The 20,232-nt window shown below is 32.3% G+C and overlaps 1 protein-coding gene across 1 annotated transcript in view; it reads left to right on the top strand.

Annotated features, from left to right (window-relative positions):
* LOC147078806 (guanine nucleotide-binding protein G(q) subunit alpha) overlaps window positions 1–19,939 on the top strand; it is a 40,261-nt gene extending 20,322 nt beyond the window's left edge. Inside the window, exons 6-9 of the mRNA XM_085949616.1 lie at window positions 5,204–5,333; window positions 6,761–6,914; window positions 10,669–10,776; window positions 18,427–19,939. Of these exons, the coding sequence (XP_085805742.1) occupies window positions 5,204–5,333; window positions 6,761–6,914; window positions 10,669–10,776; window positions 18,427–18,509 (475 nt within the window). The 3' untranslated portion in view covers window positions 18,510–19,939. The remainder of the gene's footprint in view (window positions 1–5,203; window positions 5,334–6,760; window positions 6,915–10,668; window positions 10,777–18,426) is intronic.
* Window positions 19,940–20,232: the final 293 nt, after the last annotated feature.

Genomic DNA, 20,232 nt, shown 5'->3' with positions numbered 1-20,232 from the left:
TTCATCCAGTCTAATACAAAGTTATTAGTATATAAAATTAATTGGAAAAACCTTACAACGGTTTCACTCCTTAGCGGAGTGTGTGTACTTCCACATTAAGGTTATATTAATTGCCTTTTTTGTGAGGAATGACTGTCGGCTATTTGTCTAACCCTTATCTCTTTGCACTGGATCCAAACACACATTGAAAAAACAACATGCAATTCTGCCAGCCGGTGTATCAAACCCACGACTTTAGAGACAGCCGCTCTATTGCTCTAGTTGCTAAAGTACCATGATTATATTATTATTTAAAACATGACATTAAGTTTTTTATATATAATATAAACATAGTTATCAATGTGTGACTCATGTTTGATTGTGATATGCATTACCATGTCCGATCCTAATAAGATCATATGGGCATCCACAGGGTGGAGGTTTGTATTAACAGATATTTGTTTTTACGAGAAATAGATGTCGCTCACTTGCTCAACCTATTGGGTCCATACTCTTCACTCCAACACAAACTGAAAAACAATATGCGTATTTGCCAGACCCAGAATTCGAACCTGCGATGTTATAGGCCGATGCTTAGCCGGCTCGCACATCTACACTCGTCTCGTCTGCAACGTGTCGAATACGTTGATGCGACGTCATAGTTATCCGCAAAACAGACGTTGCCAAATGGAGTCTCCTAACTATTTTCATCACAGTCCTCGCACGGCCTTGCCTATACGCACAAAATAAAGTTGCATGTTGTGCTCAGTTTTGATTTATGACGATTTTCAATGTGCGATTGGATTCAAGCCACTCGGCCATCGTGGGATTGTGATAAGGCTCTCAGAATTCATGCAAATTGATTATTGTTATTTGTAAAAAAAACTTCTAAGCTCCTTCTGTTATTACATATTACAATGCCAAATAAAACACTTTCAATACACTTTAGCAGCCATTATGCAGTTCTCAGTTACATATATTAACAACTTACTTATTGCTTATTATATGTTTTTATTTTCAGTTTGAAATAAATGTAAAATTTATGTTTCCGTATAAAGATAAATTTTCATTAATTTCACAATGTTATTTATGACATATGAAAGAAAGAACAAGCGCATGAATTGATTGTGAGTTACGATTTTAATATTTTATCAAATGTATGTATGATTCACAACAAAACGTTTTATTCTTTCTTTCTGTCTCATTTAATTTTAGTGTGGATTTGTCGATGTGGATGGGAATTATTATTGTACTCATGAATAAGTTAATTTTTTTTCAGCATGCATTTTTTTTTAGGATACTCGTGCTGTTCGATGATGTAATATAGTTATCTACGAAAGACGTAGCTTTATTTCTTCTCTCTTAACATATTTTGTATGATTTATTAATCTTTTGCTTATTATTACAAATGAAATACAGTAATAACCTGATTCCATGATTTAAAGATTGACATCCAATTTACTGTTACGATATCTTCACACTCTTGCGGTTATCAGTGGTAAAGACTACATACCTAAATGTTCATCAAACAGGACTTAATCGGTTTATCCCGAAAATATCTACAAATATTAGTCTTCAGCATATTGTATACAAATTTCTGAATATTTGTTTTATTTCACCGCAGTACGGTGCTAGTAGTTTTTATACATTTCGAACCAATTATTGAACAAATAATTTCGTACAATCAGATTGTTTACAGTGCATTACTACTTATAGATGTTGCTAGTTTCTCATGTTGTAATTTCAATATTTACAGGTGAAAGAATAAATCTATTTGTACCTACTATTTGTGACAATTACTTTTCACACTGAAATTCAGAGTACGCACAGAAGGGCAATTCACGAACGAAGCAGTAAAAAACACCGCTTAACTGAAGCATGTAAAATTTTTAGTTTTATAAGAGATATTGAGTGTGTAGAGCTTCGAACGACATCAATACGTGCGAGTGAGAAAGCATTCAGTATGCTTATACCTCATGTCCATGCGTTAGAGTAAGATAGAAAGTAAACATGCCAAAACGGATCGTTTGTGAATGTCATAGAAATTAAATAACATTTTTATCCATTTTGGTAATGACTTCATATTTAATCAGTACTTACTGTTAACGTTGCATGATTAAATCATTCATTGTTGAAGTACGTAGCCAATTAATCTTTAAACAGGCTAGTTACGTCTACAATATAACAATATTACAACACGGAATTTCCGTTGTATTTTGCAAACAAACATGTGTGTTTCTGTATTACAAAATCACAATAAATATTTAAGTGAGAATTTAAATTCAAAATAATACTTTCAGCGGTAATAGAAAAAATAGAATAACAGCCTGCTCACTACGTACAAATTTTTGACGTTTAATATGTCAAAGTCAAACGGATAGTTACTAGCGCCTCTACCGGCAAAGCGTGTATACTAAATTGCATACTGTACCCGACACCACCGGTTGACATTTAATATACTTCGTTGTAGTAGGTTTGCGCTTAGGTTGTGCAACCGGCAATACTGCTTCATTCAAGAATTGGCCTTCTGGAGTGCTGCAAGCAATTGCTAGGGATCACCGCAATCTGATGCATGATTACAATGCTTCTGTGGCTTGTGTCAAAATAACAAAATATAAACTGCTTGCTTTACTTACGGAGTCTTTGCCACTGCTATATTTGTTACGGAGTTTTGTAAATATTCAAGTCAGAATTTTACTATTATTATTGTTCATGCATCTACGATGCTTCTAGTATATTTGAGTAGGTATCTGTCACAGGAAAAGTGTTATCAGGTTATTGCTGTGTCTTCGTGTATCTTTCTAATGTGTGAGAAGCGTTTATCGCTGCATGGCTCGTAAAATAAATTGCATGCCGGGAATGATTGTGACGCGAGCGTGCGATGGTATGTTGTTGCAGCTATTTAAGCGATATGGAGCGAATCGAACAGGCCGACTACCTCCCCACGGAGCAAGACATTTTGAGGGCCCGAGCACCCACTACCGGCATTATCGAATACCCTTTCGATCTCGACTCCATTATATTTAGGTACGTAATCGCTAACAAACACCCCGCCCCGCCAAAGGTGTATGTACCGCAGTTCGAACCCTCCTCGACTTCAAACCGAACACGTAGATACTTACATCCGACCCGCATCTAACTATGATCAATCCCCGTACTCTTGAAGGATGAAACGCTACTGTTTTGAAAGCCTAATCGCAGGATATGTGACTAGTAACTAGTAGGCGCCTTGCACATAGACATTCAACACGACACTAACATTATTTATACTCGGAAACGTCAACAAAATTGCATTCCTGACGGCAGCTGCGATTCAATCGAATCAATCATCAAAAAACCCAACTCTCAAATATTTAAAGTGTCGAAACATCGTTGAACACTAATATGTCGACAATATAAAATGTACATACTGCGATCTACTGTAGAACAGATGGTATGTTATCAATGTATGAAAAATAATTATTTTCAATTAGCACTACTTTTATAGAGAGAATACAACAAAAAAATATTAGTGAATTGACCACAAAGTGTTAGTATTGTCTCGCTTATGTCAGTAGTTGATAACTTGGACATGTACGGTCAATATTAGCAGTGATCGCAAATAGCAATAATTGTACTATTCGTCCATAAATCGTACAAGCTTGGAGACCAGGCCACAAATAGTTCAAATTTTAATTTATGTTAGTGTATATCAAACACTGATGGGTTCTTGACACCGAGTGTCTGTTCATACTTTGAACATTTGTTTTTACATGTTATACCACCACCGTTAGTAATAATTGTTAGTAACTTGCTCCGTAATGTGTAGTGATATCAATGGTTAAAACATAAACATATTCCGAGAATCGATTATAGTTAACACCTCGGAAGTTCTAAGGTACCATTTCTTCTTGTGCGCTAGAAGTATGCGGGGTAGGTTATTTGTTTATTGCTGACAGTGTTTACATCATGAATCGGGTCATCTCAATGTAATATGGCACATTTATAATGTCCATTAAGTGAATATTAACTTCAGTTAATAATGACGCAAAGTAGTTTAGGGAATTTGTTTTAATTGCTAACATAATTTCTTTTATTTATTTGATTCCATGTAGGAACAATTTTAATGTGTTCTGATGTTGTTTTGGTAATTTTTTCTGTTTATTTACTTTGTTCAGCACCGTTAACTGTGGTCAAATATTAATTTACAATGGAATGTCTCATACATTGTTCCGTAGCATATTTATCCAGTGTATTGTACTAAATATTTAATAATGTCCAGTCCCCCACTGCTTTCATAAAAATTGAAGTAAAAGGTAATATTAATTTATATTATTAAACAAAATATATACAAGACCCCTAGCATCCGTAGTAAGGAATGTCACACCACCGCTATAATTGTTGCCAACCCCAAGAAAATCACTGAAAACGAGGTAACCAAAAGAAACATTGTATTTGCATGGCTTTTATTTTTACTAATAATGCTTGGCTTTACTAAAACTTTATGTATGTATATATATTATCTATTATAATTATGAATACTATTTTGCATGCTGCATGACATTGACTAACTGAAATTTATATTATACGGATGTTGTTAATAATGTTTATACAATTGGTTGGTTGTTTTAATTATATGTAAAATGTAAAGTATAACTTTCATAGAGTTATAAAAAAAATCGATTAAAAACAAACACACGATTCATCTACACAAGATATTTACTTTTGGTTCACAGAAAGCGTGCTTTCACACATGCTTTGTTCTGACTTTTCGAAGTTTTGCAAACCTTAATTGGATGGCTGAACCTGGTTGATGATAACCAGTGATTTAATCGATAAAGAAATTGTAAACCATGGTTAAAACTCTATCTAAAAACAATGCATTGGACGTTAAATTATCCACAAATCTGAATGAAAAAAGTCTTCAGACATTTATTAATTATTAAAACCATTTCGTTAAAATTATTATCTGTGCTAAAAAGCTACTTCACAGGTCATTTTTATATATTGTCACCTTTTGTAGTGAACTGGCCTATTCGACATTCGTAAATATGTCATGTAAATTCTGATACTTACCTATTTATATTTCTTCAAAGTCGTTCAATCAAATGAACCGCATTTTAAATATACATGGAGTCAGTCACCGCATCACCGAGGCTGCGGCCTAGAAAGCCTAAATAATGTAGATTTGGTAAATGTTATGGAAGTGTGTCAATGTACTAATGAATCGTGAATGTTGAAACAGGATGGTGGACGTCGGAGGACAGAGATCAGAAAGAAGGAAGTGGATTCACTGCTTTGAAAATGTCACATCGATCATATTTTTAGTGGCGCTCAGTGAATATGACCAAATTCTGTTTGAATCTGAAAACGAGGTAATATATTCTCATTTTATTATGTACCTGTATAATATTAAGAGTTTAAACTTATTTTCTGTAGTCTATTAAATTTATTCACCACATATAAAAATTATTCTCATTTTTCGATCGCAAAGTAATTTATTAAAACTAAGTATGTGAACAAAACAATTGTCTTTAAATCAATTTTATATGTGGTGAATACCGAGTGTTTTATAAAATGAATACGTGTATTAATTAAGGCGCTAAGTACCAAAATAATAAAAACTGTCATTTTTATAGAAAAATGTTCTACATACCAACGCCAATAACTTCAACTATAGTCTAAGTGCCTCAAGCAAGTCAAAAAAATACAGCAAAATAATTAAACCTGTCGATGTTATAAGTCCGTTGGCGTGTTTTATTTATAATGGTGTAAGTAGCACTGCAGTGGTCAACGGCATTCAATATAAAATAGCTGACGATGGTGTGTTGACACTTGCGAGTTCTAAATACCTAAAATTATAGAAGCTGCCGTGATTGCTTCACACTGTAAAACTACATTTTTCAAAAGGTCTGCTTCATGAAATTTTACTGCAATGACTCGGTATTTTGTAACTACAGGCAATACTACTTTTTGGTACGTAGAGCCTTATTTAATACACGTATTCAAATATGATCATCACAAGTAAATGTTGAATCTATCAAAAAGATTTTATCTGCATAACCTTACAATATTTTAAGCTGTTTTTTTTAATGAAGTCATATAACGGTGTGATCTGATCAATTCTGAATAATAACCACAATACGACAACTGTGCAATTAATTATTGTCAAGTCCATGCACAGAAACACGCATAAACACGCATTTCTACAGTTAAAACTAACAACACTTTGGAGATATAATTGGCAGTGTTTTTGAACAGTTTTTATTATGTATCTAATTGAAGATTATATATTTATTTGACCCTAAAATACTGTACCTATATCTTGGTTGAATTATTAATTATAGAATTAATTATAAGGGTTGACTGAATTATACACAAGATTTTTGTAAAACATTCTTCGTGGCACAGACAAGAGTTAAGTCGGTAGTTTAATTAGTAAACCACTCAGCCAACATACAGTAGACGTGGGTTTGAATCCTACCCAGTCAGAAGATTTTTTCTAATAGGTTTATTTGTAAGGCTGTTATAAATTATATATTAACGACGACCCGTATAGTTAAATGCGTCAGCCACTTTCTTCTCGTCCGGGGCTCTAGATTTGATTCCCAATAGGTATACAATACATTTATATGATTTTCTCAAACCTCAGGTGTTTCTGTAATTAATTCATCCTTGTAATTTGGCCTCATGGCATGTTGTAGTGTTTAAAAGTTAACTATAATTTTATTGTGCTGATGTTTAAATTCACTATGGGTTAAAATTGTGTAATTGTTGGTCTAATTTTTTTGTGTGTTCCCAGAATCGAATGGAAGAATCGAAGGCTCTGTTCAAAACCATTATTACATACCCCTGGTTCCAGCACTCATCAGTAATTCTCTTCTTAAACAAGAAAGATCTACTCGAAGAAAAGATTATGTACTCGCACCTTGTGGACTACTTCCCTGAATACGATGGTAACAATACTCACAAAAACTATATTTTTATTATAAGCAACCACCATTTTATCTGAATAGAGGAGTTATAACTATGCAGAATCATTTTCTCGTAGAAGCTGAAAGTCTAGATGTCACATTTTCGTAATTTTATTATTTCAAAGAATGCTGAATACAAAAAAATGACTCGTGGCTCTTTTTTAAACTGTCATTCATCTTAGAGTTATTCACCATATCTGTATATAGAGGTTCTTCTTCGTTAGGATTTCATGACTGAGAATCGTGTCCAAAATAATTTGGTGTGTCCGACAATCTTCTCCATGGCTTGGCGTCATCCCTCCAGACGTTTGCTAGCACACATGGCCCATTGTCAGTGAAAAGCCTATGCCATTCTTAATTTGATCCATCCATTCGGAGTCTCTGTGTTGTTTCTGACCTTTGACCTGATTGCTATATAGAGATTTTAATAAATGCGGTCTCTACAAATTTACTGCAGATTTTTGGATACCGCTCACTATATTTATCGTCTGCTTCCAGTGATGCCAACTGATAGTGAACAATATCCACAATACTGACATACTTTGCGTTCACTTTGAGAGTATTATTATTATTGTTGTACTCTTTGAAGTGGCGTAGGATTTTCAATATCAGCAGTATTATAGACTGTCTTCCAACACAACTGAATAGTTTGTCTTCTGGAAGAAACTTAAATTGCCATTATCCTGAAGGTGTAAAAGAATGTTAAAGATGCATATGTGGCAGAGATATACATGAAACAACAAAGGCATTTTTAATTCCGTAGATGTTTGTGATATATCAGCCACTATAAATGATTACATTACCATGTTCGATCCTAAGAGGATCATATGGGCATCCACAGATTGGAGGCTGTACAGATTTTTGTTTTTTACTAGAAATTGATGTTAGCCACTTGCTCAACCTTTTAGGTTAGGATACGTAACCACTCGTGGGCGTGCCTGTTTATAGCAAATTTGCCTAAAACGATGAGGCATTTAATTAAAATTTACGATGATACCACAGCTCCCTTTCTTGACGGCATCTTGTAATGGGAGTGAAATACGTATTCTGACTACTGTTATTATATTGGTCTAGTTCCCCGCTTCTAAAAATGTACATCTAGACTCCAAGTGCTCTTAACCTTTTCTATGCCTCATGATATTACTACGGCAGTATCTGACAGGTCGCAGATTTTTAACGACACGTTGAATCTAGAACGAAGCTTTTACTGAAATTGCTGTAATATCGATAATTTGTGGCTTAGTATTTCATAATTATTCAAACAGATGTCACTGTGTGTTTAATTTTTTAGATTATGCATATCAATCAACTGTTGCTAGTAATTTGAGTTTAAAATTTGTATGTGAGGCCTGTCGAAAACGGCCTCATAGAGCAAGAAAACTCGCTGAAGGCATAGAACCGGTTAAGTTGCAGATATTCGATCAATTTTATCCTTGATCAAAATGTTACGGAAGAATGGTGCATTACCAGCTGTATACTATAGTGTATTGAGTGATAATTCTGTGTCATCATTTATCACTTGACATGAGTATCGACAGAGATGGTGTACCGGCGCTAACATGGAGTCGTTATATTAATTGACCGAGTGTTTTCTTGACTGTTTCCGCGACTGACCAGGACCGAAGTTGGACGATAAGCCCGCAAGAGAATTCATCCTACAGATTTACCTTTCGCAGAACCCCGACTCGGATCGGATGTGTTATTCTCATTTCACGGCGGCTACAGGTTCGCTTGTCATTGACAAAAGGATTCGCTAGATTTTCTACACTGTAATCAATACCGTTAAAGTGTTTTCGTTTTCAGTACGCTAGATACCCTATACTGATAATATTTATTGTAATTTTTACTGTAGGTAATTAATAATTCGTATGACAAATGTTCAAACAAAAATACAACATACTAATTCTGCTAAAAAAATCGGTCATCGTATTTTTCTTTTGAAACACAGATGAAATTGAAGTAAAAAAATGACCATTGGTCCATTGATTACGTTAGCTGCAAATAGTTTTGCATAGCGGGTTCATTTGTAAAGAACTTCACGCGCTAGACATTTATTTGCCAGTTTACAGGACGTATAAAAAGACAATCCGTCACGATGAGTAAATAAGCAGCCAATGATACTATACTTTGGAATTATTATTTCATTGAACAATCCTGTAAACTGTTTATAACTGCACTCGAGTAAGTAACCACAATTAACATAAAAAATGGCTGCCATATAATGTGAATAAGAAATTTGAAATGGCAATTCAGCGACATTATTATTTGTGGTGTTTACCAACTTAACCATGCTTCACGCGTTTGGTAAATAATTTCAAACGTTGTAACAGAAATAACGTGTAAGGCTCCTATTTATAGTCAAAATTCTTTGATGGAACCAGATTTTATTTTTTAAATCATTGGCCAGTCCTTATCTTTGTTCGAACATTATTTGTCACTTAACATTATTTACTCCCAAGCCCCTCAATTTATCTAGTTACATATTTTTTGATTTACTTGGTGGTGAACGACCTATTCCATATTTTGTAGATGTCCGAGAAAAAACAAAACACGTCTTTCTATATAATATTCAAGAAATAAATATCAAAACACTTTTAGGTCACAGAAATTAGGCAGGACTCCCAACAAAATTGCATTCTCACCCGTACACGCAGACATGATTCAATCCGTCGTTAATACATCAAAAAAACCAACCTGTCAAAATATTTATACTGGATCGACGTCTATATACGAAACGCTATCATCAAACAAAGAAACAGTGAATTCATATAGGCTTAGGTAAAATTTGACGTAAATATTAGGTATAGCCATCAGTTAGAATTATACCGATGCAGTGTTTCAGTTTCTGGAATGAAATTTCTTAATCTTTTGCAACTAAAAAAAATGTTATTACAATTGCTGTTCATCGTCATTTTCTGTTCTGTGCAATCTGGCAAGCTGATGCTGCAGCCGTTTAAACTACAGCCAAAAATGATTGAATACTATGGCAAAGAAATTCATGCTGAGTAGAATGGTCTCTGATTCTTATTGCAGTGCAGGCGACTCATTTAGGTGTTAGTATTGTTACTTTCAAATGACACTTACACTGTTACAAAGTGATTTTGTCGTGAGCCGCAATGCTAGAAGAATCTTTCCTTCCTCCTATCTTCTTACAATTTTGTTGCAAGTATGAAAAGCCGTTCTTATAATGAAAAATGTCATGTTGATGCTGTTTGCGTCAATATAATATTAAGTTAGATGTGTTTTGTTGAATCTCAACTAAATTAACAGAGTCAACAAGTTGAAGTTGCACTGAGTTTGTGTGTATCTCTCACTACCATACAATATGGTGGTTTTAAAGTCGTTTGTTCAAACAATTTTATTTAAATATTTGTACATTTGTGATGAAATAAGTGTGTTCGCCACCAAGACAACAATTTATGAAGTGTTTTGTATGCTAGAGATGTTTTCTTAAAAGCCGTTACTTACCTGTGGGAAAAAAAATTCATCTTCACCTGGTTATTATTTCTACATGTTGAATTGAGTGTTCCAAACCCATAAGCCATGGAACAAAATGTGGGCTTTGTAGCCTTCGCTGAACAGTGGGTGCTATTGAACAATTGTATGATTAATAATATTATGACCAGGTGAACATGTATGTATATCTCCGGAGCGTATCCAGTTTTCATAACGGCTCTCGGTTGTCCTCGTCGAGTATTTGTTGAATGTAGATTGTTGGCAAACGTTTGTGCTGTAGGTCCCCAGCGTGATGCGATCGCAGCTCGTGAATTCATCCTGCGGATGTTCGTTGACCTCAACCCGGACAGTGAGAAAATTATATACTCGCACTTTACATGTGCCACAGGTAACGACAATTCTACTTTAATTATGTGCATGGGGCGCGCCGCTGTCACTCTACCTCCTTCAATAATGGCTGATGGTTATTTATGCGAAAAGAAATATAATTATTTTACCAATTACAATATTATACATTACTACATATTATAAATAATCGAATCTGAGCTTTTAAATGCATTTTATTTGATACCAATGTTGGTAACAGTAAATGCCTATTTTCACTCCTAAGTTACTATTGATCTACTAACCTTAATATTGATCTGAGTAACTTTGGCTAACATTGTCATAAAAAAAACTGCCCCAAAGTTAGACTTGGTTGATGTGCGGTGGCTTGAAGAACTAGAATCCCCTCCTCGCGTTTCAGTATTCATTCACCTCACCTTGAAAGCATTTGATGTTTCTTATAACTGCGTGGTATCAGTCATTTAGACGTGTTAATAATGGCAAAAGTTTTGAAAAGTGACAGAAGTCATCTATCTGATCTCCTACTGTGAAGAAGAAAAACGACAAAATAAGCTCATTCGGCCCTTCAACAACGTTATTGAAAGAGTTTCCGCGATGAAAGATACAAAACACACTTGAAATTTGCAAAAATATATAATATCTATTTAAGGAAGTTGGAATTAATATCTTCCAATCCTGGTAATACTCTCACAATACTTTGAAATCGAAAACAATACGAGCGCCGCCGCCAGCCCTCACGTTAAACTTTTCGGTCTCTACCTTAATTGATAATACTTTCTTGACTGAACCAATTATTGACCAGGTGATGTCACCATTTCTGTGAATAGTCATATTACCGCTAATAAAAAAAGCAAACGTTTTCATGAAAGGAGTGTATAACTTAATTAAATGTACAATTTCAAAGAGCTTTAACATTTTATTATTAAATATATATTAAATATGGCACACTTGATAGTTTATAAAATAAATATATTTCTTATCTCTGGTATAATGTTTACTAATGCTTTGTAGGATAATTGCTTTGTAAGTCAGTAGGCTGATTGCTTTTTTTATTTCATAATATTATATTATTATTTTCTCGATAAGTGTATGCAACTGGGATTCTGCATGTAAGTAATTTTTATTCATTTTTATTAAAGATAAAAGCAATAATTGGACCGTTAAATAATTATTAACGACACTACATTTCATTTGGTTAATTTTCTAAATGACATCAATTTTAGTTATAATTGAAGTGATGTAATGTAATGTTCAAATTATATTAAATGACGCGATGCTCGCTGATTGTTGATTTGGTTTCTGAACCATTGTGTGATAATTATTTAAAATTGACAATCGCTCACAGCGGTCAGCGTGCATCTGCTTGTCTGACTTCACGTAATTTGGCCATAAGATTTCACTGAATTAATAATTTATTTTATTGTTTTAATTACTTATTTTTTTTCACATCAATAATTTATTAATGTTTATGTGTTTGGATGTTGTTTTTTTTTTTTTTTTTATATATTTAATTTCCTTTTATGCTTTCTCGCCTGGGATCACATGTCACTTGATGGATTATAATATATATTTTTCCCACAATTTTGTCATGTAAATAAAAACACAGACACTGAAAACATCAAACTGGTATTCTGCGCTGTGAAAGACACAATCATGCAAACTGCCTTAAAAGAGTTTAATTTAGCTTAAGATAGTATATTTATTGTCAATCAATATCGCGTTGTCACATGTAATTAATTTTTTGTGACCACCCCACCTATTGATAAGGTTCACATTTCAGTTTAAACACATATGTATTATGTTAAAACCCTAATTATATACAGATGGAGCCTAAATGTATAAAGTTGAAACAAAAAAATGACCACTGGTCTACTGATTAAGTTAGCTACAAATGAATTCGTATTGCGGGTTCATTTGTGAAGAACTTCACACTAATGCTATGACATTTATTTGCCAATTTGCAAGGCCTATAAACAGACAGTAATACTATATTTCAGCATTATTATTTAGTTGTAAAACTTGTGTAAAACCGTTTGTAACTAACTGCACTCTCGAGTGAGTGATCATAATGAACATAAGAAATGGCCACCATATTATGTGAATTAGAAAATCGGAATGGCAATAATTCTGCGTTGTTATTATTTGTGGTGTTTACCAAATTAACCATGCCTCACGCATTTGCAAGATAATTTCAAATGTCATAACAGAAATAACCAGGGAACTGAAATACCTAACAGGTAAGGAGAAGCAGGCAACCGATCTCGAGTAAAGAAGAATACAGGATAAATTTAAACACGTGTCAAGAATACGTCATACGTTGCATACTGACAACTGCTCTCGGTTTATGCATTGACGCTTATTTAATATTTGTGTATTACACACACTATTGCACATCTATAATGTGTGGTTCATTTTCGTAGGACACACATTCAAAACTAGTATTGGTATTAGCCTATCAGAATTCTATTTATTATCCGTTCTGTGGGAATAATGTATTAGGCTCCTTCTATTTAATGTCAAAATTCTTTCAATAAATCTTTTTAAAATTTTTCCATACCCGGTTTAAAATTGATTGATTTTTATACCTATCTATAAAAAATAAGTACCTACTTATTTATATGTATAAGATTTTTACCTACATATTATAATACTATAAGAAATTAGACACTTGCAAGTACTTCTTATAGTTCTGTATACAAAAGATTACCAATTCTTAAACCCTCGAATATTCACTCACCTACATACCTACTTTGGAAACATCAATGATTTTTTTTTAAATTATACTGTTTATGTCCATATTACATACAATTTGTTTTTTTTATGTTGGTTCTGTTCAATATGCATGTTTAATAAAATTTTATCATATGTGTTCATTGTGTTTTTGATTTCTTTCTCCTTTTTTATTTTTTTTTCTGAATGTTGTGCGCCTTAATTGATTACGAATCTAGGTGAGTATTTGTTATTTAACATTTGCATATCATCACATACAGGTTATCGAATAACAGTTCATCGCCAGAAATCAGACTTATCCTCAACCAAAATTAAATAAACAATCGGTTGAATTCATATTATAATGACAATTATTTTTCAAACGAGTGACAACATTTAGTAATTTGAATTACACTTAAACTGTCTACTGCATCGGAGTTTTCATCTGTCAATATTCTGCAAACAGATTAAATGTAAATGTCATTTCATGTCAGACTATTAAAATAACTTAAATTTAAACATAATAGTTTTTTTAGAACAATTAAAATATATCTGTTAATTACTTAATTTAATCAAAACTACACGTCTTTTGTATTAGTACAACTCGAGGGCTTAGTGTCAAACAACACTATCTACAAAAGTGCAACTTTACAGGAGAGCCAAAAATCGTTATTTTAGATTCTTGTTACTCAACAAGGGAAATGTTTATTTAAAACCTAATGTTAATATTTTATAATTTATTGTGTATTGTACATTTATCTTGCTTATGATGATGTTAAAATTTATAGGTCTAGTTTTTAAAAAATATGAAAACAAGGGTTACTTATGTAGTTAGCGTTAAACTTTACTGACGATTTAATAAGAAATTAGAAAAAATTGACATAATGTTGTTTGGCTATCATGTAGCCGTAAATGTAAAATAACGTTATCTCAAAAAAAAAAAAAAACATTTTTTGTAGATAACGTTGTCTGACTTTAAGCACTCGAACTGTGGATATAGACTGGACATTTGACATCACTAAATCACACTAAACTTTGTCAGTCATACTTATTTGTTTTCATTGAACTAAGAATTCAAATTGTTGGGATCGGTTAGTTTTAAAAATTCATTTAAACCTTGCCTAAAGTGAACCATTATAGATGTTATAAAATGTTATTTTATTCATAAAATTATGCCATTAAATCATACATAATTTCAGATATTTTATAGTTGGAAGAATATTTTTTATCATTTGTGGTTTGGTTTCGGCAGGGCTTAATCGGATTTTAAAAACCACCTGCAATTTGTCTTGGATCAATGAAAACATAGAAGTATGAACTGACAAAGTGTGCATTATTTTTGTCAAATCTCTCTACCATTTGATTGGTTATGCACTTCCACAGCCTACCTCCATCATCCATTACTGCAGTACAATATGTCTGCTATTAACCTATACACTAAGCTGCTTTTTCATAAATAAATTATTTTATATTATTTTATATTTTTGTTGGATAAATGTCAATATATTAAAAACAGTAACATAAAGGTTGCATGTTTATAGTTGCCTAATTAAAATACATTTTAATATATTTAATCAATGTGTGCCTATGACTAAGCCATAACACTAGTTGTGCCACTGTACTATACACAAAAGGAGGTATCTACGATTAGGTAAAATGGTTAATACCAATTAATTGTATATAAATGTGTTATGAGGACAAGATCTACAGTTTTGCAGTGAAATTGTACGTTGACTTGAGCCAATGAGTTCTAATATATATTTCAAATGTACATACAGACCCTTTCTGTGCTTGTGAGGCAATATAGATTTCAATAAATTTGTCACTTATAAATCGTCACTGTTCTGGCAGAAGACACTAATTCGAAAAAATGGCATATTGAGTTAGTTATACCAAAATGTTCCTTATTTCAAACTTTACCGTCTGGAAACCCTCTTAATAATTAAACAGTCTTTATTTTAAAGTCATCCTTTTTACTATTACTTAATAAACTCACATGATAGACCATTTTAACAACTTCAAAGTCAAATTACTCTAAAATAGTATTCTCCAGTTAGTGTGTTCTGCCAGAACAGAGACGAAATAAAGCATTAAAAATGGTGTTTAACGATGGAATGGTAAGATATTAATGTAATTAATAATATTTCAATAACAGTTCAATTTAGATATAGTTGCAAATTCAGTTTCCTCCATTAGCTTTTATTCCGAAGACCGAACCTAGACGGTTGATGATGAATTACAAATTCAAAGAGAATCAAATTAAAATGACGCGACATAGTGTCTAACAACATAAACTGATCTATAACCTTTAAAACACCAAAGATGTTTTAAAATCTATTAATCCAATTATATTTTTTTATATTTATTGCAAAAGGGTTTACCAGCTAATAGAAGTGGGTATATTGTTCTAATTTCAATAGAAAATACGATAGAGTAAAAGAAACCGATGTTATAACCAACCAACTACGAAAAATGTCATTTACCACTAATATTGAATTGATATTTTTTGTAATCAGACGCGTCAGATAGATATTGGGCATCTTTTTAGCAGGGCATGTGGGCCTCGATTTTAACCAAATTTTGCTATTAGCAATTATGAAAGGATTTGATAGTGGGAAAGTAATCAATATTCTTAATAATTCTAAAATGATAAAAAGTGCAGGTGACTTTGCAAATAATACCTTCATTATAATGCTTATTCCACATTAAAGAATTATTTATTAACAGTTTATGCCATGGCAATATTTTTTAAGATAAACAAAACCAATGTTCTGAGTGAGTAAGGACCTGTTAATATGGCATTATAGTACACTTAACTCTTGGTTAACGGATGCTACTGAAATAGAATTTCGCTATAACAGATTTCAAAAATTATTCTACATAATTTGATTTACTGACAACTTGAGGAACAAAATTTTTGTTAATTGAGGGTTCAGTGTATTGCCAGCCAAGTTCAATTAATGTACAAATACGTTCACCATTGAACCTGCATGGAAAATAGTCCATAGAGTATTCCAGTGTGGCTTACTTGTTAGATTTTAGTCTCTTTAAAACATAAGTGGTAATATGCAAACTATGGGATTAAATGAAAATAACATGGAGATATTATTAGTGATTATGTTTCTTTACAATCTAAAGATAATGTATGCTTCGAAACTAATAATGAATGGTAGCTAATATCTCATCTAGTAGGACATAAGACATTTAGAAAAGGTAAGATATGTAAAATATAACCTAATAAAACATGAAGCTTTCGTACTAATGACATAACTATTGCTTTTTTAATTTAATAATGGTGGTGGAAATGTTCAAATAACATAACAGGACATCGAATGGTGAATGCGACAAATATATTGTTGTATGGTGGGAAATTTCTACTTCTATTTTCATTCTCAGTGATGTCATTTTATTAAGATCAGGATTAACAGTATGGGAGTGCAGAACTACCGTCAAACCCCTTAACTTTACCCGGTTTTTTTTAACAGAAAGTCGTTTTGCCACCAATATGAAGTCTTAAGAGACCTTATGTAATGCACAATGATAGTGTTTATTTATATTGAAGTAACACCCTTTTAATACTAATACAATAAATCACTATTTTTTATATAGTCGAAGTTACGGCACGATCCCCTAACTTCGCCTAATGTGTTTTAGTAGGTCCAGTAAAAAATTATTGTCTATAGATACTCACGAAATCTATTAAAAATGACCTTAGGAAAATTTAGGTCTTATGCTAGAGACAATTTGACATATTTTAAAGATAGGAATCACTTCAATGACCGTTTCATACAACCTACCAATTTACGCTAGGGCTGATAAAAACCCAAAGCATTATAGTATCATTTTTATGTATTGATTTAGATAGTAAATTTTTAATAAAGGAAATATAAGAAAAATTGTTAAGTGGTGATTCAAAGTGATGAATAGTATTTAGTCTAAAAACATATCTATTTCAAGAATAGCATTTTTTGTGACAACCCTTAAGCCAGGGGAAGTGTAGGAACAAGTAGTTCACAAAACATAGCCTGACATTGCATACTCAAATAATTGATGTTTTATTATAAATGTTGGAAATCGCATGTTACATTTGGCAAGCAGACTATTATATTAAAAATACGAAGAACCTACCTTTACAAGATTCGTAGAAATCAGCAAAAGTTCATAGGTATTCCGAAAAAATCTCTTCAAACTGGACTCGAAAAAACGGTACTAACACAAACATGGCTGTTTGAAAATTTTGTGGTGACAGGACGAATATTATCTTTGAAATCGCCTTAGTGGCTTAAAGTGGTGTGATAGTAAAAACATGAGTTTCTAGTGTTTAATTGATTTAGGTGAAGTTAGGGGTTTTTACGGTACAAGGTTCTAAGTGTTTATTTTTGGAAAAACAAAAATAACAATGAGGCAGCTTAAAATACTATTTCACTGTTAGGTTTGTTTTCTCAAAAAAAAAAAATTAGAACCTTGTAGTATCGCAGGTAAAGTAAGAGCCAGAGTGCTGTGTGAAGGTCAAAAATAAGGAATTTGGGGTATCTTTGCAAGCTTAGCCTAAATAATCTATACACTTAAAAGGTATATGTCATGATACCTACCTTGTTTTTTCATATCTCCGAAATTAACATTTTAATGACCACATAAAATATAGTAATACCATAAAATAATTGTAAACATTGAAGTGTTGAATAAAATTACAAATACAACTTAACTGGTATGTATAATAGGAATGTTTTTTCTAAGCACAACATTAAAATCATTATTAACATAATAATATAACCAATGAAATAATTATTTATGAAACAGATAGAAACCAAAGACATTGCAGCCTAAAACAGTGTTACCACTATTGAAAATATTTGTATTAGAATTTATGGCTGTTGAAATTTATTGTAACTATGTGGAAGAATAAAGAGTTAATAAAATTTTACAGACATGTTGAATATTGTCATGATATGTGATGACTAATATGCATTTTGAATGCCCGCAGACACGGAGAACATCAGATTTGTGTTTGCCGCAGTGAAGGACACAATTCTTCAGTCAAATCTGAAAGAGTACAACCTGGTGTAGAGGTGGACGGTGCGTGCGTACGTACCGCGAGGTTTGGTGAATCAAACGACCACAAACATCAGCAATCAAAAGTATCTCCAATGAAATTGGATATGAAGACTTTGCACTAATATATTTTTAAAAAATTATATGGATTCAACGGTTCCTAAGATGGCACGAAAGTGATACGGTGTGCAGAAAAAACGTTTATAACCTACGTTTAGTTGTATAATTGCATGTGAAAGACAAGGCTTATATAAATGTTTTTCTAGTTGACACATCACTCGTATTCTGATGGAAACGGTTTACCGAGAAAGTTTTTGTTTTGATTTGGGTCTCAGAGCGAAACCAAATATTTAAACTATTGTTAATTGTTCATTGTTCGCATGATTTTATTTTGACAAAGATATTTTGTATGTTTTTCAAAGATTTATTTATTAAAGTTTGTACTCGACAAAAATCTAGCTTTAGTTGTATTTTTTTTTTTATATATATATTATATTGTTTCTTGAATCATTCCTGTTTAATTCAGATTTTCAAATACTTCTATTCCGTTTATGGCAATATGTTAATTATAAAATTTATCAAACACCATATTATCGACAGCCATGATCACAATCGTGGCAAGTAATCCCAGATTGTAATTCAATTTAAATAATAGTAATAAAATAGAAAATACCTCTATTATGTATGTCCAAAATGTTGCCCCTTTTATGACTTACATTTAATATTATATTGTGTAAATAAAACACTCACATTTCTTCATCAGCCACTTTTCAGCTCCTTCTGGATTAAATCTTCCCAAATTATTGATTCGTTTCTGTAAAATGTACTCAAAAATAGTTGTCGACTTTTTGTATCTGGGCATTACTCAGAATCGCTGTTAGACGCATAAAATTTGGCTTCACCGAGTTCCTTTGTTGGGTCACTGTCAACATCTGACATGGAAATGGACATAGACATCTCATTAATCGTGATTACAAATGAGTAAAATGCTATTATGAGCGCCCTAATTGTCAGTCTACTTAATTAAAATGTTGTTTATTGATTTGAATCCTTGCTGTTCAGATTCCAACATTAGTGTCAACCAAAAATAATAGACTTGACAGATTTACGGCAATGTCTAAAATGTGAGGAAATACATGTGAAATAATCATGTTTGCTGTTAATTCCGCACCTTTCTAACAAAATTTGGGATTATTTCAAGCAGTCTTCGGTCACTCGATTGGGGAATTTAATATCAAAGAAAAAAGCAAACAATAATTTTTGTGGCTCACGGACTGTTCTAGTGGTTGAAGCGTTTCTTTTATCATCCATTTTGTTTGTTTATTCAATGGTAATATTCTAAAATGTTTTGTACTGCTCTTGTATGTATTGTAATATATTCGTTACTCTTCTGTACTTCATATTATATGAATGATTTATTTAATTAAATATTGTATTTGCAGTGATACTGTCTTATATCTTTTTAATTAACTTATTACATAAACATGTGTATCATTACATTACTATTTAATAATGTCGTTAGACTGTTGCAAGCCTAATAAAATTGTGTGTCATAATATCACGATGAAGAGAAATAATGTATGTCTATATAATGTTTGAATATCGATAATCAATAATCAAACTCGTCATCGCATTGAAAACCCACCTGAAGAGTGAAATGAAACACGAACATAATATTATAGATTGGCATAATATCTGATGAACGTCATTCCGATCGTAGCGAAAAAGTTTGTATTTT

Source organism: Rhyacophila brunnea, unplaced genomic scaffold, assembly GCF_057557595.1.
Source record: "Rhyacophila brunnea isolate RB1 unplaced genomic scaffold, BYU_Rbru_1.0 scaffold_10, whole genome shotgun sequence".
In the NCBI taxonomy this organism is placed as follows: Eukaryota; Metazoa; Arthropoda; class Insecta; order Trichoptera; family Rhyacophilidae; genus Rhyacophila; species Rhyacophila brunnea.
This window is presented reverse-complemented; position numbering and strand designations above follow the sequence as displayed.